This window comes from Pseudopodoces humilis, chromosome 21 (genome assembly GCF_049639895.1).
Source record: "Pseudopodoces humilis isolate 2021_Gansu_Grassland_sample_001 chromosome 21, ASM4963989v1, whole genome shotgun sequence".
NCBI classification, from domain to species: Eukaryota; Metazoa; Chordata; class Aves; order Passeriformes; family Paridae; genus Pseudopodoces; species Pseudopodoces humilis.
Genome location: NC_142220.1, coordinates 6,822,126 through 6,849,378, shown reverse-complemented (window position 1 = coordinate 6,849,378; position 27,253 = coordinate 6,822,126). Strand labels below are relative to the sequence as shown.

General features: G+C 55.7%; 1 protein-coding gene across 3 annotated transcripts; it reads right to left on the bottom strand.

Moving 5' to 3' along the window:
* Positions 1-600: 600 nt before the first annotated feature.
* On the bottom strand, positions 601-27,253 carry ITGB4 (integrin subunit beta 4). 3 transcript variants are annotated; one of them, XM_014255873.2, is made up of 41 exons: positions 26,615-27,253; positions 22,404-22,495; positions 22,036-22,118; positions 21,452-21,553; positions 20,843-21,047; positions 20,266-20,362; positions 19,689-19,860; positions 18,839-19,102; positions 18,363-18,452; positions 18,070-18,192; positions 17,793-17,960; positions 17,471-17,547; positions 17,064-17,275; positions 16,709-16,812; positions 16,472-16,570; positions 15,601-15,727; positions 15,352-15,471; positions 14,792-14,898; positions 14,444-14,477; positions 13,837-14,025; positions 13,646-13,749; positions 13,195-13,253; positions 12,617-12,640; positions 12,317-12,465; positions 12,056-12,235; positions 11,366-11,514; positions 10,702-10,906; positions 10,092-10,252; positions 9,557-9,737; positions 9,210-9,347; positions 8,515-8,697; positions 8,192-8,323; positions 6,983-7,183; positions 5,932-6,105; positions 5,280-5,453; positions 4,231-4,380; positions 3,376-3,564; positions 2,957-3,112; positions 2,318-2,482; positions 1,782-1,895; positions 601-1,263 (listed from the first exon to the last, which is right to left on the bottom strand). In XM_014255873.2, the coding sequence occupies exons 1-41, from the start codon at positions 26,617-26,619 to the stop codon at positions 1,133-1,135; spliced, it is 5,589 nt and encodes a 1,862-aa protein (XP_014111348.2). In that variant the 5' UTR covers positions 26,620-27,253; the 3' UTR covers positions 601-1,132. The 3 variants fall into 3 exon arrangements, with proteins under 3 accessions (XP_014111348.2, XP_087921689.1, XP_087921690.1); XM_088065563.1 differs by lacking the exon at positions 5,280-5,453; XM_088065564.1 differs by lacking the exons at positions 5,280-5,453; positions 6,983-7,183.

Sequence of the window (27,253 nt, the reverse complement as noted above, 5' to 3'; positions counted from 1 at the left end):
AACCAAAGTTAGAGCCTAGCTCTAGCTTGCCTAGTTGTTCCCAGGCTTGCTCTTCCTTTGTGTTTACTGATGGATCACAGGTCCCTTTATGGATGTTGCTGCTGGGCAAAAAGTCTTAAAACACACCCAACATCCTGTGCCCTGAAATCTCACACTGTCCACATCAGCTGTGTAAGGAATCCCAGCACCATTCCCACCTCAGCTGCTGGGGCCATCCCCATCCCTCACCTCCAGGAAGCTCCCAGCCCTTCTGTGCCCAAGTGTTCCAGCTGGAGGATGCTCTGCAGTGAGTGGATCTGGCCCCTTGCAGTCTTCTGGAGTCTCTGGAGCTGAAGGATACAAGGTCCAAGGCAGAGCCCACCAGCCTCATCACAGGGTTCAAGAGGCCTTTGGATCAAGCCCTTAACTCATTTCTTCAGGTATTCACGTTTCCCAGCAGCCACAATGCTAAGTGTAGCCTCCACATTCAGCATAGATCTCCTCCACCTCCATATTTTTATAAAATAATAAAATACATTTATATATATATTTATATATACTATGAAAACTGTACAGTATTGTATGCAAAAAAAAAAAAAAAAAGCATCAGGGGCCATCAAGTAATGCAACACAAATGAAAGGTTATTCTTTGCTATCATGGTACCAAATGTCAGCAGCAAAGGTCAGCCACGAACAGGTGCAGTAAGAAAGCACAGGTTACCCCTAAACCCTACCTTGCAGCTCTCATAAAAACCCCCATACTGAACAAAACAACCATCTCCACTGGACAGGTGAGTTGCCAGAGAGCCTGGAGCAAAGATGGAAATGGTGACCCTTTATAAATTGTGATTTGGGCATCTGGGATCCTCTCAAAACCGAGGACCTGACAATAAAATAATTCTGTTCCATTTACCTGGGGAGGCTGAAGCCATGGAAACACCCCAATTTCTGCCCTGAAGGATGAGCTTACACACCCAGCTGTGCCAGGGCTCTGAGTGCGCTGGGCTCCAAAGGAGAGCCTGGAGTGCCACAGAGGGTCTGTCCTGGCAGGAGGAGCTGCCCAGGCACTGCCTGGATGAAGCACCCTTGAGTCATTCCATAGAATCCTGGCACCTGATCCCAAAAGTCCTGCTGGTGCTCGGCCTGCCCTGGCTCAGGCCTCGTAGAACTGCCTCTCCACCTGCTGGGTGAGGGTCCCGCTGGCCATCACGGTGCGGCTCACAAACTCCTGGGTGAGGGTGCTGCTGGAGTTCTCCACGTGCTGGGTGGTCACCAGCATCCCGTCTGCAGGGGGAAAGCACCAGGTATGGGGTCACAGGGAGCAGGGTCTGCTCTGCCCTGTGACTCCAGACAGTTTTCCATCATAGAAAGTGGTATTTAAGGGCCTCTCCAAACCAGGTGATTCAGTGATTTGCTGAGCCAAGGGGATGGATCTCCTAACAGCTCCCAAACTCTCCAAACTGAACCCATGAGCTCAAGTGGGACAACACTGGACAGATATACTGATGTGAATAAAGATGTTTGTCTGGTTTCCTCTGCTCTGAAGAGACCTAACCTTGCAGGAAAAGCTATCATTTGGTCCCTAGTGATAGTGTCGGAATACAGCATTCCCTCCAGGACTGGGCAGCACATGTGGAAATGACTGCAGCTCTCCCTGGGGCAAAGCAGGGACACAGAGTAGGAAAAGGGGCTGACCCTCCTCCCCCGCCTTTGGCACTTGAGGTTGAAGCAGCCTCAGACCTTTGGACAAGCAGAATTACCCTTTGTTTTCTGAGGGCTGCAAAGCAACAATGAGCCCCTACCTGTGAAGTGGGGATCCAGAGAGGAATGGCTGATGCTGGTTTTGGTGGTGTATTCAGTGGGGAATTTGTAAACTTCTCTCATGTACTGCTGTCCTCCAAACTGGGAGAAAGCACCTGGGGAGAAGGAAAAGGGACAAGTCAGTCAAGAAATAACAAAGAGCTTCCAGCTCCTCAACACTGCACAGTGAGCACCAGCAAGCTCAGAATTTTCCCTTGCTGATATCAGAGCCAGGTTCAGGAGGAACTGGGAGGACTGGGAAGGTCTCACATCTGGACAGTAAGGAGCTGCCTCCAGGTATTTGTACAAACAGGCAGAAGTTTCACCATAAAAGTTAAACAGTGGCAGGTGTTCCCTCATTTAATGCACCAGAACTGGGACAGTGCTCACCAGGCACAGCGCTGCCTTCATGGAAAACACTCTCCGTGTCTTTCTTGGAGCATGGAGTCACCACCAGAGCTGGAAAGTGACTGCAGGAGTTGTGTTCCCTGCTCTGAGAGGTTTCTCTTTGCACCTCCACAAAGATGTGGTACTGTACCTCTGTCCTGAGATTCAATGGTGATGAGACCTTCTCTCTCTGGCCCAAAGCCTTGGGTGGTGTTGGCTTGCACTTTGAACTTGTACGGGACATTCTCACTCAGGTGGGGCACAGTCAGGGTGGTTTCCAGGTTGTCTCCTTCCACATAGATTGTCCTGGGCTCCCCTAATCCACAGAGACACGGAGTGGTCAAGACTGACCTGAGTGATGGTCCCTCCAAACACACTCTCCCCCAAATCTGCTGCCTCGGGTTTCCCTGAGCTTTATACAACCCACGGGCTGTAGGATTGCACACACTTCTACTAAGGATTAAAACAGCCCCATTTCACTGTAGTGGGGGTGCCTCAATGACCAACCTCCACGGTGTTTTGGCTGCAATAATCAACAGCTCCTTCCTCTTCCCACCACATTTGTTAGACCAGAGGATGCAATGGCACAAGTGTCAGGAGCCACCAGCTCCCAGGCCTGGGACCAGCCCCATGTCCCCACTTTGTCTGCACTGATGTAAGCAAACAACTCTTTTACTGGTCCCAGCCAAAATGCAGCAGATTGCTGCTGCCTCAGCTGGAGGCATCTTGTGCTCTGTACAAGGGACCTGTGCCCAGCCCCATCCTGCCCCTCCTGGGCCCCATCCTCTACCTCCTCCATGCAGCATCTCACAGGTGATCCTGTAGCCCAGGATGGGCCCATTTGGCTCGCGGGGTCTCTCCCAGCTGAGGTGCAGAGAATCTGGGCTGAGGGCAGTGAAAACCAGTGGTCCAGGGGCACAGGGGGTGCTCAGGGTGAAGGGGGTACCTGCAAGGGCACAGGGGACATGTGAGAATCACAGCGAAGGGAGCCTGGGAGGGATCTGCAGAGAGCATTTATGGAATGAGCTGGAAGGGCTCAGCTCCCTGGACAATGAGTGTGAAGTGAATGTGTGGGGAAGAAGGTCGTGTTCCAAAATGAGGGGAAGGAAAAGAGAGCTGAGGATGTGGCAAGGGGAGAGAAAACAGCTGCCAGCACCATCGACAGCAACACAGACTCCAGTGCCACCCTTCTGTCCCCAGCCACCTCACCTGGCACGGGGCTGAGCGGGCTCTGCGGGTCCACCTGGGACTCGATGGTGATGACTCCCTCCCTCTCAGGGCCCCAGCCCTCCTCGCTTTGCGCCTTCACCTTGAAGATGTAGGAGTGGTTGGGCAGCAGGTCCTCCACCACCACTGAGTTCTGGCTGGGGTTGGGGATGGTGATCCTGTGCACCTCTCCTGGGACACACAGGGAAGAGCACGTCACCACCACGTTACAGGCACAAAGACAAAGCCACGACTTTCACCTGAACTCTGTCTCAAACTGCCTGCAAAAACCATCCAGGGTCCCTTCCCAACCACCTGCATCACACCTTGCCAACAATAATGGGTAGTGCAGGACGAGATGTCTTTCCAAAAAAGGCTTGGGACAAACAACAGCTCCTTGAAAACTCAAGGGGCTTCAGACAAAAGAATAATATAATCTCAGGGCAGTATTAGTGATAAATGTAAAAAGATATTTTCATTTCAATCCTTCTTCCAAGTCCCATGTGTTGAAAAAAGATTCATGTAAGATGTTTGGGCTGAAGGAGAGCATCAGTCAAAATGAGGGTTTTTTTGGAGGAGAGATGATTATACAAACAACTCCAGAAATAGCTCTCCCTCGAGGAGAAACAGGGAATGAAAACTGTGGAGTAGCTGCAACATTTCCTGCACAAAAAAAAAGGCTACACAAGAAGCAGATTTAGGACCCTGAAACCCAGAATGGTTGAGGCTGGAAGGCACCTCTGGAGAACATCTGGTGCAATTCCCCTTGCTCAGAGCAGGGCCATCCAGAGTCAGAAGACCCAGAGCAGACTCTCCAGCACCTGAACCTCCCACCAACCCCTGTGCCTGCTCACTGACCTCCGTTGAGGAGCTGGTACTGCACGCTGTAGCCCTGCACCTCCTTCTCGCAGCGCGGCTCCTGCCAGCTCACCTTCAGGGACGTGGGGCCCAGGGCAGAGAACACCAGGCGGGTGGGGGTGTCAGGGATGCCCAGAGCCTTCCTGGGGTCTGAGGCAGAAAGGGAACATCAGGCTGGAGATTTTGGGGATGAGGGCTAAGGGGGCTGAGGGAGAGGAGGGGGTGGCACACGCAGACATGGGATGGTCCTGATGGTTCAGGGAGGATGTGGTGAGATGTCATCTCTGCAAGCTGAGCTGTCATGAGGGGAACTGGCTGGCTCTGCACAGCTACAGGGATGTCCCACGGCCTCAGGGTGCCAAGCTTGGGTGGGACAAGTTAATGTAAGCTTCATGCCCCTGTGGCAGAGAGCCCAGAGAAGGGGCCTGGTGCTGGCTGTGACCTTCCTCACCCCTAAGAACCCTGTCCAGTCTGCCAGAAGCTTCTTAGACTTCATCAGGTGTAGGTCAATTAAGACTGGCCCTAATCTATAGCTAAATCAGCCCTCCAGGCCCTGTTTGTGTGGCCTGAGATCACATCTGGGTGCTCCTCAGCTCATCCCACTGGGACACAAAGCTCAGGAGAGCACAACACCTCCCAGGTGACACTCAGAGACTGAGGCCACTCATTGACAAGGAGCTTGCAGAGAGACATCTCATAAGAAGCACACATTCTCCCCCAGAGTTCTCCAAAGGCCTGTGAACTAAGACTGAGAATGAGAAGCTCATTAGGAATGAAAAGAACGGGGACAATGGGTTGATCAGAGCACGGTGGCAGCAGTGGTGGTGAATGTTGATCAGTCCAGATGGGCTGAAACCTGCAATTCACCTGCAAATGGAAAGGTGATGTGATGGAGGTGCAGGCTGGGTCAGAAGGAAGATCAGCACGGCACGCAGCAAGCCATGGAGAGGAGGTTTGGGGTGAGCAGTGGATGGCAGCAGCTCATGGATGGGCGGTGGCTGGGCTGTTATGGGATGTGTGGCTGGGAGGAAACACTGGACAAGCTGTACCTATGAACTTGCACATCCCTGCGGCCCCAGCAGTCATGATTATAGAGTCCCGACAGCCAATGCTGGGGTAGTAACCCTTCACCTTTGCCCTGCTCCTGAAACCCACGTCCCAGGGCTGGAGGAGTGTCCTCCCAGCATCTTCATGGATGGGAGGGAGGAGTGTCCCCGGGTAATCTACAGGAGTGGTGCAAGAAGAAAGAGAAAAACACCATTGGATATTTCAAAGCAGGTTCAGCCCAGGTGCCTGCACAGGTGACTTTTTAAGGCTCAGGTTTGAAGAATCTTTAAACCACCTTCTGTCAGCACCAGCTGATTGACACACATGGAGCTGAAAGGCAACCACACTTCTGGATAGAGTGAGGAGAAGAGACGTGCTCCCCCTGAAGTGCTTCGTAGTGAGAGGATAAGGATGGAGCTCCCTTCCCTGAGCACCCTGCCTGTGAGGGGTGGGAACCCTTTCCAAACTGGTCTGGAAGCAGAGAAGCCTTAGCAAAGCACCAAGACATCAGTGTTGGGGACGTGACTCTCTAGACCTGCGGTTCATAGGCCCCCTTAGCTGTGAGCACAGTCCTCACTCCAGGAGAACTTCAGGGTGCAGGTCCAAAGGCAGTCATGGGGATGGAAGGGAAGGTCCCATGGCTGCGGTACTCACCGTGCCCCATCAGCACCGTGGAGTAGTCTCTTGTCAGCGAGGAGCTGCCCATCACCCTGTGCTCCTGGTGCACGTGGGAGCTCAGCTGGTGGTAGCTGCTGTTGGCTGTCCTGGTCAGGGTGCCACTGCCACTGCCAGGGAAGGAGAAGTCCACCCGGCCATTCAGCAAGTGCTCTGTGGAAGAGGGCACACCGTGAGCAATGTGGCTGTGGACAAAGTTGCTGCTCCTCTTCCCGTGGGGAGGAAGCAGGAGGCATCGTGGTGCCCCCCCTGCCTTGGCTGAATCCCAGGTTCAGCCGCTCTGGAAGGTGATTCTGGAATGTTACATCTAGAACAAGCCACAACACCCAGCATGAGACACAAAGATGTAAACAAAAACTTCTCCCTGCACCAGACACACCCATGGTGCCCAAGGTAACTCCAGACCTCGGCCTTGCTGGGGCACTGCCACGTGGTTCTCGCCACATTCTCTCGCATCTCCCCTTAGACGCAAGCACTGGTTTAGAATTTTGGATTATAAAAGAAGGTGGAAGAAGGAAAATGTCCCTCTATGGAGGAGGTTTCTCCAGATCTCATTCTGGATCCCATCTCAGCTGGATCTGAAAAGCAAATTCCGCTCCATTGTTCTGGTCCTTGACAAAAAAATTCCCATCCCCTCCCAGCAGGCCAGGAGAGATCAGCCATCTATGAGTGAGTGATTTCTGTTTAACAGTCCATCAGATCTGCCCCAGAAGCTCAGGGCACTTAATTAAGGTGAAGAGCTGCCTCTGGAGGTGGCACTTAGCAGGTATCATCTGAGTTTGCTCCTGCCTCGAAGGTCCAGCCTTTGGTAGAAGCAACTTGCTAGCAGGCTCCCAAGTCCGTGCCGAGATGGGGGTTACCTTGACACTTGTGTGAGCAGACACACCAGGACAAGGTTTTGAAGCAGATCACACCAACAGGAGGGTGGGCACACAAGGGGAGGCAGGGGACACAGAGCCCATCCGCCGGCCCCTCGGCTCAAAGCAGGACGAGACAGGACACTCAGTGCTGTAACAGAGCCGTCCTTCACCTGCTTGGGGCCGGGGCGTCCCGCTCCTCCTCACACTGCCAGGAGCCACAGCGCTGTCCTCCTCCTGGAGGAGCCCCTCAGTGTCCGAGGAGAGGCAGCTGCTGCCAGAGAGGCGGGGAATGGTTTCGGGTGGGAGCCTCCAGGTGATGCGGCGAAGGTCCAGGTCTTCTCCCAGCAACGGCACAAATTTCCACCTGGAGCCTTTTGGGACAAGGCAAGCACTGGTGTTGGCACGGTCTGCAGGGGTCAGGGTGGGCCACCCACCACCTCCGTGCTGCTTGCTGGGGAGAGGAAGGGACAAGCACCAGTGGGGACGATGCCTGTTCACAGCCCGTGTTCCAAGAGTGAGCTCAGGAGCTCAGGTGGTGCAACCATCGGGTCGGTGGAGGAGAATGGTGGGAGCGTGGCACGCAGGGGGTTCCTCAACCCCCAGACTGTTTTCTAGCCCTGTGTCCATCATGACAAAAGGTGAGAATCAAAGCCCCACCACACGCCTGTCCCTGCGTGAAGACTCTGCAACAATTGTCCTCTGCTCAGGAGAGGTTTCATCGCTCCTTGATGTGCACTCGGGGCAGTTGGACTCCTGGCGTTCCCATCACCTTGCTCTCTGAAAAGACCAGGGACTCACTCTTGGGTCCCAGGCCCTGGAGAACGCTCCAGAGAAGATCCTACAGACACACCTCATCATTTCACTTATGGCTCATGTCCCAGCACAAGAGCAGGGAGTCAGCCTCATTCAGAAAAGTGAAGGGATGGAAGAAGAGAGGCCAGTGCTTTCCCAGCACTGCTGAGTTCCCTCCTGTTGGCCTGGCCTAGACCCTGAGCATCCAAGGGACTCAGAGGTCTGTGCCATTGTCAGTGCTTGTTTGCTGATGTTAGCTCTCATGGTCCAGCCAAATGACAACCAAAAGGGAAGATGAGGAGGGAGGGCCATGAAAAGCTCCTCTCCCACTCCACACTGAGATTTCTCTTTGCCCCATGGCTACAACAAGGAGGCACTGGCCTTATTTACAATGTGACCAGCCAAGTTCCCCAAGTGTTCCCATGGATGCAGCTACTGAGCTTTGGAAAGGCAGATCTCCACCATCTCCACAACTTGGAACTCCCCATCCTTGAGAGATGGAAAGGAGCAGTGAAGCTCATTGCTGAAAGCTGCTGTTAAAGAAAATGAATGTTAGAAATGACCTTTTCAAATTCAGAGACACAAACCTGAATCATCAGAGACACTGGGCCTCTTGCTGCCAGCTGGAGAGCGGAGCACATCTGTGCTGTACATCAGGTAGCTGTCATAGTCCTCACCTCCCTCTGCATCAATGATGGGGACATCAGGGATAATGGGGACTGCAGGAGAGGTGGAAAGGGCCATTAGACAAGCAGCAAAAAACTGCACAATGCTCAGGCTGGCCCTCAGCAATGCCAGGAAGGCTGGAGAAGCAGAACAAACAGGAGGTGGGGGGAAGCAGCTGGGCTGATGGGGAGCTCTCCCCAGCACTGCTCCTGTCCCTCTGCCCCCTGCCCAGGCTGGCACTCACTGGACATGGGGCGCTTGGGCTGCGTGGCGAGGTTGATGGTGGCTTCTCTCTCGGGCCCCCAGCCCGCGCCGTTCCTGGCCTTCACCATGTAGCGATAGGGCTGCGACTCCCGCAGGTTCTCAATCAGCACCATGCGCTTCCTGGGCTCTTCAATCAGCACCTTCTTCATGGGCCCAATGGGTACTGCAAGGCATGGGCACGCCCGTCACCCAGCAGGCACAGAGGACCCTCAACACCCTGCACTTTGGTGTTGGGATGCAGCCTGGCTCTGGGAAAAAGTGCAGCAGCTCTTCGGGCTGCTCACAAGCAGCAGCATCATCTCAGGGTAATTCCCAAAGCCAGTGCTGAAGTCAGCCTACAGGGGAAGTCTTCTGTTGCTGGTGTGTCACAAATAACACCTTCCTGGCACCCCATCCCTTTATAGACCCATGAACTAAGTTTTTGAGATGAAAAATAACCTAAAACACTATGAAATTGAATGGGGACAGTTTTCTGGCATTTGCAGGGTTAAATCCTGACTGTCAATTTTTCTATCTCTTTCCATCAAGAAGTGACCCATCCAAACCCCAGTTCTCAAAAGAAACATGCCTGGAGCTGTTCTGGCTCTGCTGCTGTGGTTTGGGACTGGCCCAGCCTGCAAAACGTGTCCCTCCAGCCCCTAAGCCTGCCTGTCCCATCCAAAAATGAGCTCTTACCGTTGTCCTCGTTGACAGGCCCATAACTGACTTCATAGGCCGTGATCACCCCGTTGGTTTCTGCAGGCTCAGCCCAGCTCAGCTGGGTCACAGTGGAAGACACGACGTTGAACGCCAAGCGCCCGGGCTCGCTGGGCACTGGGAAAGCAAAGGGTCCCCATCACTGCAAGTCAGGACCCGGTGGAGACCCAGAGCTCCTGAGATCACAGCTGGGCTGCAGTGGGAGACACCCAGTGCTTGACCCTGAGGCCAGCAGAAGCTCAGGGCTGGAGCCCTGACCCCGGTGCTGGGTGCAGAGGTACAAACTCGCTCCCACGTGGAGGGAAGGGAGGTGTGGGGTCACTCACCCTCCTCCAGCGTGCGGCAGTGGATGATGTCCGAGTAAATCCCTTCTCCCATGGCGTTGTAGGCACAGACTTGCATCTCGTAGTCGCAGAATGGGTAAAGGTTTGTCAGCTCTGCTGATGGGGTTTTGACATCAATGAGACGGGCTTCTGACTCAGGGTCTCCCTGGATCCAGTATTTCACCTGGCAAAGCAAGTGCAAGCCGTGATTCCTCCAGAACCTCACATGATGGGTGAGAATTCTTTGTCTCTTACTAAAGCTCTGGGAACGGTGTTGTGCCATTCCTTTCAAATGGGAGGCCAGGACAGTCTGGGCACTACGTGGTAAGTGATGGAACCGGAGATGAAGTCACCAGGAATTTTTCTTGCATATCCTCATCCACCAGCAATGGTCCCTCAAGGATGGAGGGGACCAGAAGGGGTGAAATTCTCCCTCCTTCTTTTGTGTGTGTACTTGGACCCCTTCGGTACAAGTGTCTGTGTGAAACACCTGCAGGAGGGGACCCACACTCTTCCCTGGGATCCACTCACCCCTTACCTTGTACCCCAGGGGTTTTCCCGGTGGAGGAAACCAGTTGAAGCTGATTTCCCTGGAGCTGAGGGCGCGGGCGTCGGGATTGAGCGGTGCACTCAGGCGGCCTTTGGGGGACTGGGGGACCTGGCCCAGGCCAGTCATTGAGGGGACACCATCCACCAGCTCTGCAGACAAGAAAGTGTCATCAGTGCCAGTCCTCCCCCTTGGATGAAAAAGAAGGAAGTGTGCCTCTCTCAGCACTGCCCTGCTGTGATAAACACATTATTTATGTTATTGACACAGCTGATGACAGTTTCGCTTGTCCAGCCACAGGAACCACCACACACCATTCATGGCAAGTCCTACCTCTCCCTTATTTTTATAGCTTTTCATTCAAGCTCCTAAGGAAAAGGAATTAAGAATCAATTTCCTTTAAAGAAGAGACGATCCAACCTCTCCCCACCCACTGCCTATTCCCACTCGTGCCTCTAGAGGGGGACCCAAATCTACCAGTCGGAGCTGGAGGAACCTGGCTGCGGCTTTTGGGCGAGGATGGCACTCTGGGCACCGCATCGGGGTGGGCTGGGCAGGAGGTCCCGCAGCCACTGACACCACCCAGCTCCCAGCCCCTAACCTGGGTCAGCAATGGTCACCGTGGTCTGGGGGTAGCGGCCGATCTTGGCGCCGTACTTGGGGTGGAGGAGGTCGATAGCAAATTGCTTGAGCTGGCAGCTGTTGAGGAGGGTGTCTATCTCTGTCAGCTCCAGCAAGGGCACCTGCACCTCCTTTCGGGTCTCCCCAGGCTGGAAGACCAGTTCACCCTCCGTGAAGATGTAGTCCTGAAGCAGAAGGAAGAGGTGTGTTCAGGGTGAGGCTGGATGGGGCTCTCAGCAGCCTGGTCTTGTGGAAGGTGCTCATGGCAGGGGTTTGGAATCTGTAAGGTCCCTTCCAACCCAAACTGTTCCATGATTCTATGATTACAGCCTGCAGTATCCATGAGGCAACTCCCAAAGAGCTTCCCCTCGTCCCCCAGTCAATCCTCATTTGCCTCCCAGTGCCCACAGCTCTGGGGGCAGCTGGTACCCTCTGCCTCAGGCACAGGCATCCTCTCAGGACCTCCCTCCCCAAGGGAGCAAGGGATGGAGGAGAACGTTTGCCCTTGTGCTGACCTCAAGCCTTGGGTCCCCTCTGTCCCAGCCACATCCTGATAACCCCTCTTCTGCAGCCCCAGGGTTGGTCTTTTCCCAGCCCCACATTCCCACTCCTGTTCCTGCCACAGCCAGGAGCACCACCCTTACCCTGCCACTCTTGGCGGTGAGATCCCGGGTCCTGTAGGTGACTTGGGACTTCCCGTTGTCTATGATCTCCCGGAGCACAGGGATCTTGGCCAGCTTATCAAAGCGGCTGTGGGAATATGCTGGCTGCAGGAAGGTGATGAGGCTGCTGGCTGGAAGGGGCAGGAGAGAAGGAATGTGTAGAGCAAACACACAACAAATGTCATCCCAAACACTCAGGTGTCCTCCCTGAACAGAGTTCCAGTCACCCACAGGTGTGACATGTGTGTGGAGTGTCATTGCATGGGCTGGAGATTTCCCCACTTCCCATTTGTGCTCCCTGTTTCTAACAGCCAGGTGGGAAGCAGAGGGAAAGTGCTGGGGACATCAGCACAATAACATTAAAGAGGTTCTGCTTCACACCAGCACTCGATGAACTGGAGCAGAAGGAATGTGGTCAGCCCGTAATCTGTCATGGAATTGGCAGCATCCAAACTCGTGATGGTCAAATGTTTCTGTCAGCAGGGAAGATGATCCTCTGGATGCATTAAAAGATGCTCCAGTTTAGACCCAGGTGACCTCAGAAAGGAGTCACCAAGCGAGTCTCTGCTCTGTGACCCGGGGGTGCTCAGATATGCAGACTGTGCCTTACAACACGTCAGTCTGGAGACAGGAGACTCAAACACAAACACCTCCACAGTCACAGCCCTTCACCTTGTTCTTTGATGATGGTGATGTTGACAACCCTGCGTCCAATCTTGGCAATGCCACTGGGGACCTCAATGGCCTCCACCTGCAGCTGCTTCTCATCATCATCATCATCCCTGATGAAGAGTGGGACACGGACGTCCACCAGCTCCACAGCCTCTTGGAACTCCACCATTCCCTGAGCATCTGGGGGAAAAGGCAAAGGTGAGAGGTGGGAAATAACCCCCTGCACCCAGCCAGGAGCCAGCGCTGGGCTCTGCTCCCTACCTTGGTCTGAGGTCACAGTGTAATAACCCGGTGCAACCTTCAGGTCATTGAAAGCCTCGTGGGAAACGTGTTTTTCCACCACCTTGATGATGTCTGGCTTGGCTGAGTACGGGGCAGTGAGCACCGTGTCCACAATGGTGTGGTCCTGCCTGGGAGGAGGGGAGGGAAAGGCAGGTGAGAGCTGAGACCAGAGTACCTCGTGTCACACAGCAGCTGGGGGGGCAGTGAGGTGCAGGGCACTCAGTACACGTGTGTGTACAGAGGGAGGAGCAGCACCACAGAGCTGCAAATTCCTCTTACCTTTTCCCAGAATTGGGCTGTAACCTGGGGGAATAAAAAAACCCAACAAATCAGAGTGACTAACACCTTTGGAGAGACAAAGTGCTGTGTGAATCACAGCCCTGTGCAGGTCTGAGCTGCAGCACTGCCCTGCAGGTGCCAACCCACCCCACAGAGCCCCAGCACATGTTCCCTCCTGCCCTGGGTTTCCCAATGCAGCAAGGAACGTGCCCACAGGGGAGAACACATCTGGATCAGGCTGTGGGAAGGAGATACCACTCCCTGCTCAGCACTGGCATCCCTAAATTCCTCCTGGCCTCCACCAGGCACTCCTAAGTTTGCATCAGGCTGAAATTCTGAAGCCAGTGGGAATTCTCCCATTGAGCACCATGCGACCAGGATTCGTTCCTGCTGCTCCAAAGCCAGACTCAGCTGAGATCTCACCACAGCTGGGTGGGCAAAGCACCACACCAGACTTGTGTCACAGACGAGTGACACGCTCCCTCCCAGCACTGCAGACTTCACACCTCTGGTTCACCCCATCACCAGCAGCCCTGGGGGAACCCTGTCCTGCAGGAGTCTCTCTCCCACTGACTCACCTGAACTTGGTCTGCTGGACCTTGTGGCAGCCAGGAATGTGCTTGAAAATGTCGTTCAGCTGCAAGGAGCAGGAGGGACTTTCAGAGCGTATCCCTCACTGAACAGGGATGTGTTCAGGGAACAGATGCTGCTGCCACAAAACACAGGAGCCACCCCAGGCCCTCCCACACCAGGTTTCTTCCCAGGACATGGCAAGAGGCTGCAAACTGAAACCAAGCAGGAGCTTCACATGCCCCAAAGCAAACCCATAATCTCAACAAGATGCTTTGCTAATTCTTACAAACTGTGACCTTAAAGATTGCGCTTTCTCACAAAAGAAGACAAACTGCTCCTTCCTTTCCATAGCTGTGGGTTCCCAGGAAAGGGGCACTGCCCAGACCCCTGTGTGGCTGTCCCCAAGGCCAGCTGTCCCCAAGGCCACCCTGAGCCCCCCTTGTGCCAGGCTCCTACGTTCTCCTCCACTTCCTTGCGCAGCTGCTCGCACTCGCGGGTGTCTGGTTTCACCAGGTTCTGCGTGAAAAGCCGGGTCAGCCTCAGGGATAGCCCGTAGGGAGCTGGAAAGAGAAATTCCCAACTCAAACTCTGTCCTTCTTGGCCAGAGAAGTAACCCACGCAGAAGCTGGAAGCACGGGGACACTCACTGAGGTCCTTGGGGTTGGTGGCAGCGGGTGAGGTGACTCCCTGCCTGTGGACATTGTTGTGGATCTTCCAGCGGACCGTGTCCCGACCCTTGAGGGAGCCGCTGCGCACCAGGGGTGTGTCCAGGTGGTCGGAGGACATGAGGCTCTGGCGGAGCATGTAGTGGTCCTCCTTGAAGCCAACGGTGCGACCTGCAGAGCCAGGGGTGGGCTCAGAGCCTGGGCACACTGGGACAACGCCGGCCATCAGCTTCCCAGCGCCAGAGATTCTGTTCTGGGGGATATTTAGGGTTTCCACCATGCTGAGAGTGTTGGGATGTCAGGAGGGGAGTGGGATGGAGAGAGCAAGGGGTGTTCATGAGTGGGGAGAACATATCTCACCAGCTAAGCATTACAAGGTCAGGGAGAGGCAGCAGCAGGATTCCCAGCAGGGCATCCCAGAGCGTGGGACAGGGAAGAAGAGTGGACCAGCAGCTCCAGGACTCCTTGGCTCAGGCTCTCTGCTAGGAGCCTTCTCCCAGAACCACCTCTCCAGCTCATCCCAGCACACCCCAAACCCAGGAAGGCCGAGCACCCCAGAGCCCTCCCCCCAAGGACCAAGGGCTGGTACCTCGTGCGCAGCAGGGGAGCAGGGCCAGGCAAGCCTAGAAAACAAATGGCCAGAGACACCATCACTTTGTGGCCAGGGACAAAACCCCTCTAAGTTTCCATCAGGAAGGACCCACACCAGCAGGGGTGCATGGGCTGTGGATGAATGGGGCTCTCAAGCTGATTTTAGCCAGATAGGGGAAATCTGGTTAAAATTTAACCATTGGCTCATGTTTGCAGCAGCTGAGGGTTGGATACCACAGGGACACCCTACCAATCTGGCCAGGCTGAGTGGATTCTGAAAATTTGTCATGTTTTTGGCCATATCTGGTTCTCTCCCTGGGCTGGGGAAGCCAGCTGAGACACTCACCTTGCAGCAGGCACAGAACTTCCAGCAGAGCAGGAGCAGCAGCCCCAGGAGCAGGATGAGGAAGATGAGCAGTGGGATGAGCCAGAGGAAGCTCCCAGGTGGGCACTCTGCAAGTGACAGCAACGTCAGTCCCAGGCACCAGCCCCGTGTGGGGTGAGCAGGGAGGCAGAGGGAGAGGCTGGAGCACAGCTCTCTGAGGGATGGAGCAGCCCAGTTAACCTTGGCAATGCCTCACAATGAGGAAATGCCGTTCACACCTCTGCTCCCACCCAGCTGTACCAAAGGGCTGTGCAGCACCTTACAGCAATCCCTGGCAGCAGGGGAAAGGCTCTGCTCTCTAAAGGTCTCTCAGGGTGCCACACTCCACCCCTTGCAGCTGATGTGACAGTGTCACCCACCCGTGTCACCCAGCAAGGCGGGCAGGGAGGTGCTGCCTGCAGCTGACCCTGCCCAGGGGCACAGCAAAGGGACAAAGCAGGGACTGGAGGCACTGTGGAGTTCATTACTCTGATCCAGATCCCAGCCTGGACATCCCCTTCTCCTGCCAGGTCCCTGCTCACCTTTGTTCTTCTGCACACGGACGGTGGTGTTGGGGAGGACACTGGGGTCTCCCTCCAGGGTGTAGTGATAGGTGCAGTCATCATCCTCATCCTGGAAGGAGCAGTACTCACCAGCCTCCTCTGTGGGGAGAGGGGACACTGTTGTAAACTCTCCAGGGAAGGACTTGGGGAGCACCCTGTGTGCACACACACGGAGCAGAGCACGCAGGAGATGCCACACACGTCTGCACCCAGCTCTTCTCACGTTACCTTTCTTCAGCTCCTCCACCATCTGGATCTGGAGCTGGCAGGAGCTGCAGTTCCCTTTCAGGTTGCCTGTCCCCCAGGTCTGGCAGCGGACACAGTCCCGGATGCTGTCACACACAGCCTGGAAGCCCTGGGCAGAGGCGGGGTGGGATGGTCAGGGACACCCCCGGAGAGAGGGAGGACACAGCCTGAAAGGCAGAGCTGGAGAGGCAGGTCCTCATCCCAGAGTCAGGGCAAGGTCCAGATCATAAAGAAATCACTGAGAACAAGGCTTTATAAGCCCAGTTGTCTCCAAAATCTCTTACACCAACTGTTGGCATTAGGGCAGCAATTAGATCATCTCCAAGGGTTTCAGTGGCCTTTCCAAAACATGATCAAGCCAGCTTTCTCCATCCCCATGGGATTAGCCCATGCTTGTCAATGGGGGAATCAAATGTGTTCAAGGCCAGGTTGGTTGGGGCCCTGAGCAACCCCATCTAGAGGAAGGTGTCCCTGCCCACGGCAGGGGAGCTGGAATGAGAAGTTCTAAGGTCCCTTCCAATCCAAACCAGTCTATGATTCTATGAAATGAGTTTTTTCCTCATCTTGAGGCAAATCAGAACAAACCAGAAGCTGAGCCTCAAACCCCTGCCCATCACCAAGGTGCAGATAAACACAGACAGACTCTCAAGAGTTGCTGCTGGTGGATAGGAGGGCAAAGAAAGCCTGCAGCTACAAAGCAGCTCCCATGCCAGCCCCTCCCTGCCCACAGGACAGGTGAGACAAACCCTTGCTCAGGATTTCATTCCTGGCTGAGATGTGCCTTCATCTCTGCTTTGCCTTTCTTCCTTGGAGGCTCTGCATGGGGATAAGTGATAAAGCCAGAGGGACTCACCAGGGAGTAGCTGATTTCACAGGTGGAGCTGGTGTAGAGCGAAGCCATGTCACAGATGCATCTGCCACATTCACACCTCCCGTGGTTATTGCAAATGCCCTGGGAGAGAAGAGGTGACAGCCTGAGAGCAGCGCTGGGACTCAGCAGGGCACCTCGGCGACCCAGGGATTCCAGCAGTGGGGCAGGTCCCCTCAGCCCTGCTGGAGCAGTGTTTTGGGGGGGTGGGACAGCACCTACCCCTCGGCTGTCGATGCAGGTGTCATTGCTCGTGGGACATTCGCAGCCCGGGCCCTCCCAGCCGCTCTCGCACACACAGGCGCCCCTGGAGCAGCGGCCACGATCTGGGGTGAGAGCGGGGATTACCTGGGCCCCGGTGCTGTGCCATTCCCCCAGCCCTGCCTGTGGCTCCCCCACCTTCCCTGGGGGTGCACAGGGGCTGCAAACAGACTCCACAGCATCCTCCCTGCAGAGTCCCTGCAGCTCATCACTGGTCGCTTCATCCCCCGTGCCAGTGCCACCAGCCCGGGACACCCTGTCTGAGCCACCAGACCCAGCTCATCCCCGAGCTGGGGGGCTCTGGGGGTGCTCTCACCGTTGCAGAGGAAGCCGGAGGTGCGCGGGCACTGCAGGACATCGAACTCGCAGAAGGCGCCGTCGAAGCGCAGGCTCTGGTCCTCGGAGTAGCACTGGCACTTCCCGCACAGGCACTCCCCCCGCCCCGAGCACGGCTCCACCTCCCCGGGACGGATGCAGGCTTCGTTGTTGGGGGATGACGCCGGGGAGCAGTCACACGTGTCCCCTCGCCTGGGGATGGAGATGGTGCTGAGAGAGGCAGGAGCAGAGCGCAGCACTGCAGGGTCCTGGGCAGGATGCCCAGGGTGTGAACGCGTGTCACTGTGGGTCCCCAGACACAGCAGCGTCCCTGGCAGGGGTGTGGGACCTGGCCATGTGGATCTGGCCATGTGGATCTGGCCATGTGGACCTAGACACAGTCCTTACCAGCCTGGGTGGCAGATGCACTGTCCACAGACAAAGTTCCCATGGAAGCTACACTTGGGGGAGTTCAGCTCTTGTTGCTGGAAGTGAAGAGAGAAGAAGAGTTGCTGAGTGAGCCCAGCTGCCCCCAAGACCATTTCAGGAATCAGAAGGGCAGATCCAAGGGCAAAGTTTTGCCCTGAAGACCAAACTCTGCCATAGGACATCACACCCAGCTCGGAACAGGCAGTGATGGAGATCTTGGCCAGGCTGAGGGGTCGAGCAGGACCAACACATTCCCACCCCAGGCTGGCCAGGAGAAGGACTCCTTTTTGCATCACCCCACCTGTTCACAGGGACACACGTCGCAGACGACAGCAGCTGACACCGTGAGGCTGTCGCTCAGGGACGTGGGTTTCACGTGGATGACTCCGTGCCGCTCCTTCTCGGGGAGGCTGCAGACGTGCTGCCCACCAATGTACTCCAGAGCCTTCACGTGCATGTGGAACTTGCTCTGAAGGAAGGGACACACTGCAGGGATGAGCCAGCTCCCACATCCCAGCTGGACACGGGGAGCTCATCCCCCCCATACACCTTCCCTCCGCTGCCATCCGAGGACTTACCACTTTTCCACGGGTGATGTGGAAGGAGCCGGATTCTGTCTTTTCAAATACCGAGGAGGTGAACTCTGTCTTCAGGGCTCTGGGGGTGAAGTCAGCCCGGATGTCCATCTTGGAACGGATGCGCTGGGCGGCAGAGGATAAACACAATGTTGGTTTTCAGCGGTACCCGGTGACCGCTCCATGGCCTGCTCCAGAGGGGACACATCCTGCCTTCTGCCTGCTCTCCTGCCCAGGAGGTGCCCACCCTCTGCCCTCCCTGGGAGCCAGGGTGAAGCTCCAGAGAGCACTGTTACCTCAAAGGCTGTGCGGAGCAACTCCACAATGTTGGAGGAGTCTTCCTGGAGCACCCCGATCTCAGAGATGGGGAAATACTTGTGCAGCTTCTGCAGAGAGACAGGAACTCTCTGAGTCAAGGCCTCAGAACCCTCCTCTTTCACAGCAGTGGGCTCTGCTTTGAGCAGGACTTGGACCAGAGACCAAATGTCCCTTCCAACCTAAATTACTCTCCAGCTCTGTGCCTCCTGCTGCTTTACAAGCAGCAGAAACCAACACAGGGAGACCTCTAGGAGCCCGGATTCCTGCACCTAGGAGTACATCCTGAGACCTCCCACAGCCTAGAGCAGCCCCCAACACAGCGTGGCACCCTCCCAAATACCAAGGTGTTGGTTTAGCACTTAAGGACAAGCGATGGGAGAACACTTTCTCCTCACAGCTGAGCTGAGGCACAGGTCCTGGAGGAAAGGCAGCATCACTGCCGTGGTCTCCTCACCTCATAGTAGCTGTAGGAGTGGTTGGTGACAGCAAAGATGGGGATGATGTTGTGCTGGCCCAAGAGGCGCACGAGGGTGGGCACTGAGGGATAGTCCTGCTTGGTGTCGTACACGTAGGTGCCGTGGCTGTCCAGGTGACACTGCTCATCGTTCCTCGCCAGGATCCCTGCCAGCACGTTGGTACCGTCAGCTTCGTAGTGAAAGGCAGATTCGGTGGAGAACACGAGCAGGTGAGTGCTGTCCTTTCTCCAGCCGATCTTATCCTGCAGCCAGGGAGGGGGAGAAGGGACCTTTATCTCTGTGCCTCCCAAACCCCTGCACAGCACTTGCAGCCTTTGGCAAGCTGGAATACCCAGGGGACAAAGGCAGCACATGCAACCAGCCCCAGGAATCCCAGCACCCATCCACAGCCGCAAAGCGCGGGGAGCCTCCCACCCAGCAGCTCGGTGCCAGGCACCAGTGTGTACAGGGGGCAAGCCCACGCTTCCCTGGACGTGTCTGGAGCTGTGCTCATCGCTCAGCCAAGCCCAAGTGGGCTCTCTTCCAGGGAGCAGAGTTTCATCATCACAGGCACGGAGGGGGACAGAGCAAAGAGGACATACATCATGGCCAGCAAGCAGCTCCTGCACTGGGCATCAAGCACCAGGGCACATATTCTAAGGCTTAGGGAAAACTGGGAATGAGAAACAGCTTGGCACTGTGAGTGTGTGGTTGGGGGGACAAGAATCAACTGTGGCTGAACTGGGGCTCCCTTGCTGCCCTGTCAACTGCTCTGTGTGTGGCTGTTCTGCTCGTCAGTGGGCATCAGGAAGATCCACTCATTAAAAACACTGCCCTGGCCACCCTCACCTTGCAAACAGCTGTCTGCAGGATGGCATCGAAGCCGCCCTCGGGGGCATCCAGGTTGCCGGAGATGCGCTCCTTGCTGAGCTCCTGGCTGAAGTGGTTGATGTTGCTGGTCAGGCGGATGACGTGCTTGAAGGAGAACGGGGAGTCGGCGTTGTGCCAGGGCTCACGCAGCCTAGGAGAGATGGAACCAGGGGCCTTGTGTGGGGCAGCAGCCAAGAGATGCTAGGGTGCAAGGAGAGGAAATGTGGGGAGAGTCCCTCAAGGGAAGCCATGGAGCTGAGCAGCTCAGCCACCAGCACTGAGAGGGAGAAGGGATGAGGGCAGAGACTGAGGGGAAGACAAGATGTGCAGTCAGTTGTGGCAGAGCAGGGAAGGTCTGAAAGCAGAGGATGACACTGCTGGCACTGTCACAGCGCTACAGCAAGCCCTGAGGGATGGGGAGACCAGGGAAGACACTGGCAGTGAAGGTGGAGATGGATGGAGGCTCTTGCACTGCTGACACTGAAAGCCATGAAGAAACAGGAGGCACTTTCTGCTCCCTCTACTCCCACCTCAGGGACCCCTGGAGCTCACTCACTTTTCAGGTCTCATGTCTGTCTGAGGGGACGAGACTTTGTCCACAAACTTGCCGAATCCAATGGTGTAATTGGAAGTCAGGGCTTTCAGGAAATCCGCTGGGAGGGGAGGAAAGGGGAGACACAAAGAGATGCCTGTGAGCTCCCTGCTCCAGGGAAAGAAGTCCTTTTGTGGGCATCTTCTCTGCTGGTCAGTTCTTAGACAAGATTCCCAAACTGTCATATTTTAAGATCTTTGGGTTTTTATAGGGCAGAAACCTACACCCCCTTTGGCAGCCCCAAAGCTGGAGCTTCTGCAATAGCACCCAGCAGGTTGAAGATGCCAAAGGCCCTGCACAGACCAGCTCTGAGGGGCACCAGCTGGGCTGGAAGGGGATGTGAGGATCCCTGCAGGTCCAGAGAGAAATCCCCACACAGGGCTGTGATAATGAGAAGCTCTAATTAAAACAGACATCTCTCAGCCCATTGCCATCCCCCTCTCTGGTGCTGGCAGAGGTCTCACAGCCACATGCAGGAGTGAGCTGCCTGCCTTCATCAGCACAGGAACAGGCTCCCCTCTTCTCCCAGCTCTGCCCTCACCTAGGTTATGCCCCATGCTTTTGAGGTTGTCCAGATCATCAGACATGGAGTAGGAGAAGTCCATGAGGATGTAGAGATCCACAGGGCTCTCCTTGGGCTGGAAGACATCCATGTCGAAGCTCATCTCCTCCCCAGCCCGCAGCCGCATGTACATGGCCTGGGGGGACACCTGGGTCCTCTGCAGGGACGTGTTGATACTGGAATTCTGTGAAGGAGAGGGACGTGAAGGGGATGGACTCCATCCCAGGAGGACGCAAGGGGCAGGGAGATGTGCGGGAAGCGCAAAGGCAGGGATGAGCACCCTCCCCTCCCTCGTGTACTGTCCAACAGGCTCCCACACACCCACTCCTGTCCAGCCAGGATGCTCTCATCTCCAGAGGGATGAGAGAATTTTGCTTACATCTGCTTTGTCTGCAAGGTCACCCCAGCCTGGATCAGGAGCAGTGGCCCACAGGTCCCCCAGCTAGTGAAGGCATTGCTTTTGAGTAGACCCTACCTAAATAGCCATCTGGGCTTTGTACTTTTCCTGCTGAGGAGCCTAGAGAAGGATGAAGGATATGAAGGACCCCTCAGGAGAGGCTGGGCAGGGGCTGTGTCCCCAGCACGCACCTTCAGTGTCCTCATCTCCCCCTGGCTGTACACGATGCTGGCCTCGCCGCAGCCGGAGCGCAGCAGGTTCTCCCGCAGGTCACAGCGCGGCTCCTCAAAGCTCTGCCGGGGGGCAAGAACAGCATCAGAGCTGCAGAAAGCACCAGATCCACTGAGAAAGGGGGAAATAAACAGGGCAGGAAGCAGGGTCCTGTGCCCAGAGCATTATGAGCCTTTGGGAGCAGGAGTGGGGCAGAGAGATGGGGATGAGTCTCGCACAGAACCAAACCATCAGCTGAAATGTGACCATCAGTGAGTTACTGGGCTGTGTGGGATAAAACTCTCCCTCCATCCCTTGCACACACTTTTTCTGGTGCACTGACATTTTCTGATAAACCTCTTAATTGCTGCAATTCTGCCCTGGATTCCCATCCCTCCCCACTTTTCGCACCAGAAGGAAATCCGCATTGCAGCCTTTCCCATCCAGAAGAGAAGCTGGATCCAGAAGCTGTCCATGCTCCTGTGTCCCTCTCCCACGGAGGGTGGTGGGTCCCTCCATCAGCAGGGTGGGAAGTGGAGCCCCAGGCTGCCCTGCAAGGTCTCACCTCGTCGGTGCAGAAGGAGCAGTCCTTATCCACACGGATGCACTCGGTGCAGCTCTTTGCCCGGGACAGCACACAGCGGTTGTCTGCCAGGAAAGATCAGGGCATCAGGGATGGGGAAAACACACTGAGCTGTGGAGGGTGTGAGGAAGGCTGATCCCATGGAGAGATGGAGGCTTTGTCTGGTTAGTGGAAAGTGGCTGCAAAACAGCAGCAGGGTAGCAAGGGAGGGTCCCCAAAAGCTGGGGAGATGGAAAACAGCAGGAAAAGCACACAGCAGGTGTTCTCCAAGTGGTGTTTCTGGAGCCCAGGACAGGTACACACAGTCCCCAAGGGGAGGAGGCAGACAGAGCTACCACAGCTCCACTCACTTTTGCTCCATTGGCAGAGGCTGGTGGCACACAGCAGGGACAGGAGCAGCACCCTGGCACATGCCCATGGCAACACATTCATCCTCTTCCTCCTGAAATGAAGGGATTGCTACATTGCAGAGAGCCAAGAAATGGAAATGGAGCTGGACATGACCAGGGCACCTCCCACAGAGCCCCTTCCCACCCCCACCAGGGTGGGACACCCCCACACCCCAGGGAAGCCGAGGCTGGAAGCAATTGCTGAGCTCTGCATGGCAGGGCACAAAACAAAGCCAAGGATAGTTTGTACTCTGCTCAGGCATCTGCAAAAGGCTCCAAATCCCTGGCAATGACACCCCTGTAACCTGGAGTTGGGGTGCCCAGCTCGACATCAGGGGTTGGTGCAGGCAGCTGGAGCACAGGAGGCTCCCAGACAAACCCAGCACCATCCTCCCATGTGAGCACTGACACTGCTTTTCCTGGTAGCTTAGGAAAAAAAAGGAGGAAAACAAAGTGAATTGTCCACATGTCTCCCCAAAAGCAACACTGACCCCTCCCTTCAGCTATTTCCTATCACACTAAGAGTTTCCAGGATGGTCAAGCCAACAATAAAGAGAGGGTGAGGCCTTGGGAAATGCCAGGCTTGGGATTTTGGAGTTCTTGAATGAATTTGTGGTTTTGAGAGCCTGGCAGCTCCCCTTTGCCCTGTCCAGGGCAGCAGGACCCCTTGATGAACACAGAGGTCAAATCCTAAACAGAGGGAACCATTCTCCCCTCACCACACGTGACTGAGGAAACTCAGTGCCATCCAGAAGTCGGCATTTGGATGTGGTAAATAAAAGGCACAAAGCTGGAACTCGAGTTGTGCAGCTGCTGTGCCAGAGGTTCAGCCTTGCACACAGCAAGGGGAGCAAGTGAGAGCAGCCAAGGAAAAAACAACAGTGTAGAGTTATCATTAAATCATCTCCTTCCTGGTAGATGCAATTGTGAAACACAAAATGTGAATGAATTCTTATAGCTTTTTGCTGTTTCAGCCCTGACTCTAAAATGAAAAGAATGTGAAAGCCATTTAAATAGGGAAAGGAAGCAAGAAAAGTTGTTTTTGCAGTAACAAACAGTTCCTGGGGGACATCCAGCACACAGAACAGTCACCTGGAGACTCAGCTGCTCACAGCCTGGGCTGCAGGGAAACCCCTGGAAAGACCCAACCTGACTCAACAGCAACAGATCCCACTTGGCCTCTGCAGCCAGTGGAATACATTGAATGCAGCAATTGTTGTGACACAGGGCTCAACCAACCCAGCATCAACACCACAGGACATCTCCCTTGGTGGCTGCACTTGGCTCCAAGTGAGAGTCACTGGGTACACAGGCAGCAACTGACAGGACTTTGGTATCTCATTCATCCTGCCAGCTGTGCCCAGAGGGATTTAGCACAGTCATTAATGCCCAGTGGCTCAAATGTGAGAAGCACGGGAGCCTCAGGGCAGCATCTCTGCTGAAACCCAGGAAGCTTTGCTGTTCCTCAGCCTGTAGCCAACGTGCAGTTTTACCAATGGGCAGCTGTTCTTACTGGTGAAAGGTACCAGCTGAGCAAGGGACTCCTCAGCTTCCCTCCTGCCACACTGACTGTCCCCAGGCAGGCCCTTTGCAGGTTTGGCTTTGGGTGGTTCCTGTCCCCCCAAGTCCAGTTGCAGCGCTGGCTCTGAGGCCACCATTCCTCACCTGGCACATGCCCATGACCTCCTTCAGTCCTCACACCAAATGCTGTGTCCCTTGCAACTGACACAGGTAGATTTTGAAGCCAGGAAAATCCCTTTTTCCTTGCTCTGCCCCAGCCCAGGACAGTGCTCTGGAGACGTGGGGAGATGCCAGTTACAGGTGGGATGCAAGGGTAGGGAAGAAATCCTCAGAGCCCATGGAAGGAAAACAAAAACATCACCTGAGCACTCAGCAAATCCCATCTCCCACCATGACATGGGCCACAAGGAAAGGATTGAGTATGGGACCAGACTGCTCAGCTCACAAGGACCTAATGCCTCTTCCTTTAATCACCAGTTAGGAAAAAGTCACCAAGGAACGGATGGACACACCCTGGGCCTCTGGCACATAAATTGCTATCATGTCTTTTCAAGTGCTGAGATAGAAGGCCATAAAATCCTGCTTAATATTAACAACCTGTTGCCCTGTGAGCCACCAACCTTCAAGGATTTTGCTGGGCAGATGCCAGCAGGCCAGGCACTGGTGGCACAGAGCACGGCCACTGCAGGAATGCAGCCTGCAATATTTGTGCAAAAATATGGGAGTGGCCACCCCTTACTTTCAGAAGTGTCCTCTGGAAGGGAAAACACCGCTTTCACTTCAGGAAAGCTGCAGGATTTGGTTTGGTTGGGTTTTCCTGACGACAACAACAAAAATAGTGTTCAGTTGTGCAAAAACAAGGAGAAAGGCAGAGTAGCTCCTGGCTGCACATAAACTTCCTACCACTTCCCAGACCTGCTCCAGCATTTCCTCCTGGTCTCCTCTTGCTCCCCCAGCCTTTACCCTGCCCCTCAGCACAGCCAACAAACCTGCTCCAGGAATTTGCCAGGAACCCCTGAGTCTGGAGAAGCTGGGACTGGCTACCTCATCCCCAAAATCCAGGCTATGCTCCAAACAACCCGCAGCAATGAGACAGAGGACAGGGTTGGAATGGCAGATGGGGGAGAGGGAGCAAGGAGCAGGTTGTGATGAGCCACAAAGCAGCAGCAGGAGCTTGGTCCCAGCTGCCACATGTGGGACACCCGGCAGGTTGGGACACAGGAGTGGCAAAGTGAGGGAGATGCTCAAGCAGTGAGCTCCCAAGCACAGCCTCTCCTCTCTTGGGTGGGAGCTGCTCTTTTCATGGCTGCAGCCACGGGGGCTGTGCAGGGCACTGACCCTGGAACAGGCATCAAGGACCAGCCACGTGTCCCTGTGTGCTGAGGACAGCCCACGGCCCAGGGGATCAGGGACACTCAGCTCATGCTCTCACCCCTGCACATGTGGTGCCACAGAGCTGCTGGGACCATACTCCAAAACCTGGAAATTGTCAAGCCAGACTCCCAAAAACTCGACCCACGTATCAAATCATTACTTACACACAAAATCGTACCGATATTGTTTTGTTTGCCTTCCCCCTCCATTTCCCCTCCTTCCCCAGGTGTGCTCCTGGGAGGCTCCATGTGAGGATCTCCATTTGTTGTTTACAGCTGCCAGGCTGAGCTCCAGACCCCAGACAGCCCCCAGCACCCTCCAGCTGGGGACAGAACAGAGCAGGACCCAGCCCGGGCACCCACATGGAGCTGCTGGGAGCTGCTTTGTGGCGAGCACCCCCCGTGCTGTGAGGGGCTGGTGGCTGTGGGACCATCGCCCCCGGGCTCGGGCAGGGGGGAACCCCAAGGAGCAGAGGCAGGAAGGGCACGACCCTGCCTGGGGACTGCTCAAATGCCAGCACAGCCCCAGAACCCTCCCGTTCCCTCCATGTGCTCTCCCTGCCGCTTTCACCGCTCCTTTGGCCCCACAAGACACTTTCCCCCTCCTTCTGCGTGTGCGCTCCTCATCCCCCTTTTCCCCCACCTAACCCATGCCCCTCACACCAATCCTATCCCGTTTGCTGCTCCCTGTCCGTTTCGGATCCACCAATTTGCAAATACCCCAACACCTGCAGTTCAGCAAAGCCCACCCTGAACCCCCCACTCTCTCCTGGCCTTTTCCCCTTCCCTTGCTCCGCCCTTGCAGGGGCAGCCACCAGTTGTGGAAAGCAGCCCCGGTGGGCTCCGGGGGCACCCACAGCCCTGCTGACCTCGCACATTTTCACCCGTGAAAGCTTTCCCTGGGTGCCAGCTCGGAGGCACAGCAGCCTTTCCCCTGGAGCTGGGCTGAGGGACAGGACAAGCCCTGAAACCCCCAGCAGCTGTCCCCAAAGGGCTCTGCTGTCCCACCCTGACCCCCACCCAAATACCTGAGACACAAACCCGGAGCCGTGCAGCCCCCAAAGCCCTGCCCGGCCACCAGCGCTGCCTTTCCCAGCCGGAGGCACCGGGCGGGTTCCGACAGCCAAAAAACGGGAAAAGCAGAGGGAGCAGACGGGCAGGGGCTGAGCCCCTTGTCCTGCCCACCTGTCCCGCATTAATTCACTGCCCGCTTCATCCAAGCGGCAAAGTTCAAGCGAGCCGGACGCTGCAGAGCACAGATGAATCAATTCCACAAACCTCATTAGCGCTGGGTCTGACTGCGAGTCCAAATCCTCTGCCGCAGCCCCAATAACAGGCACCCACACACCAAGCCAAGAAATTCTTCCGAAGGCAGAGGGGGAACGCGCCGCTTCGCTGCTGCAACTTGATTTCCAGCTTTGGGCTTTTCTTTCCTTTTTATTTATTCTTTTTTTTTTTTCCTCCCTCCTCTCTATTTTGAGTCCTTTTTTCTCTTTCCGGTTAAACGTCAAGTCCCGGTCCGGGGGGGAGCGCAGCCAGCCCGCGATCCCACATAACTCCCCGTGCCCTCCAGTCAAATATTCCACTTTGTTCTCACTGCCCGCGCTGCCGCCTCGCCCTCCCAAGGGGCTGCCTGGCAGGAAAGGTGGGAGCTGCGATAAATGAGCTTGGATCCCAGGTGAGGAGAAGTTTTATCCCAGCCGGGAGGGAGGAGGGGGTGCCCGTGACGCAGGGCTGGCATTCACTGCTCCCTCACACACCTGGCCGGGCAGGCACAGCCCTCTGGAGCCTCCCTCCGAGCAAGCACCATCCCACAGGAAAAAAGGGCTGAGGGAAGGCGCTGTCCTGGGCAGGGAGCCTGGAGGGGCTGCTCGGCTTCACCTGCCTGCTCAGGGCACAGCTCAGGGAGCTCCCCGA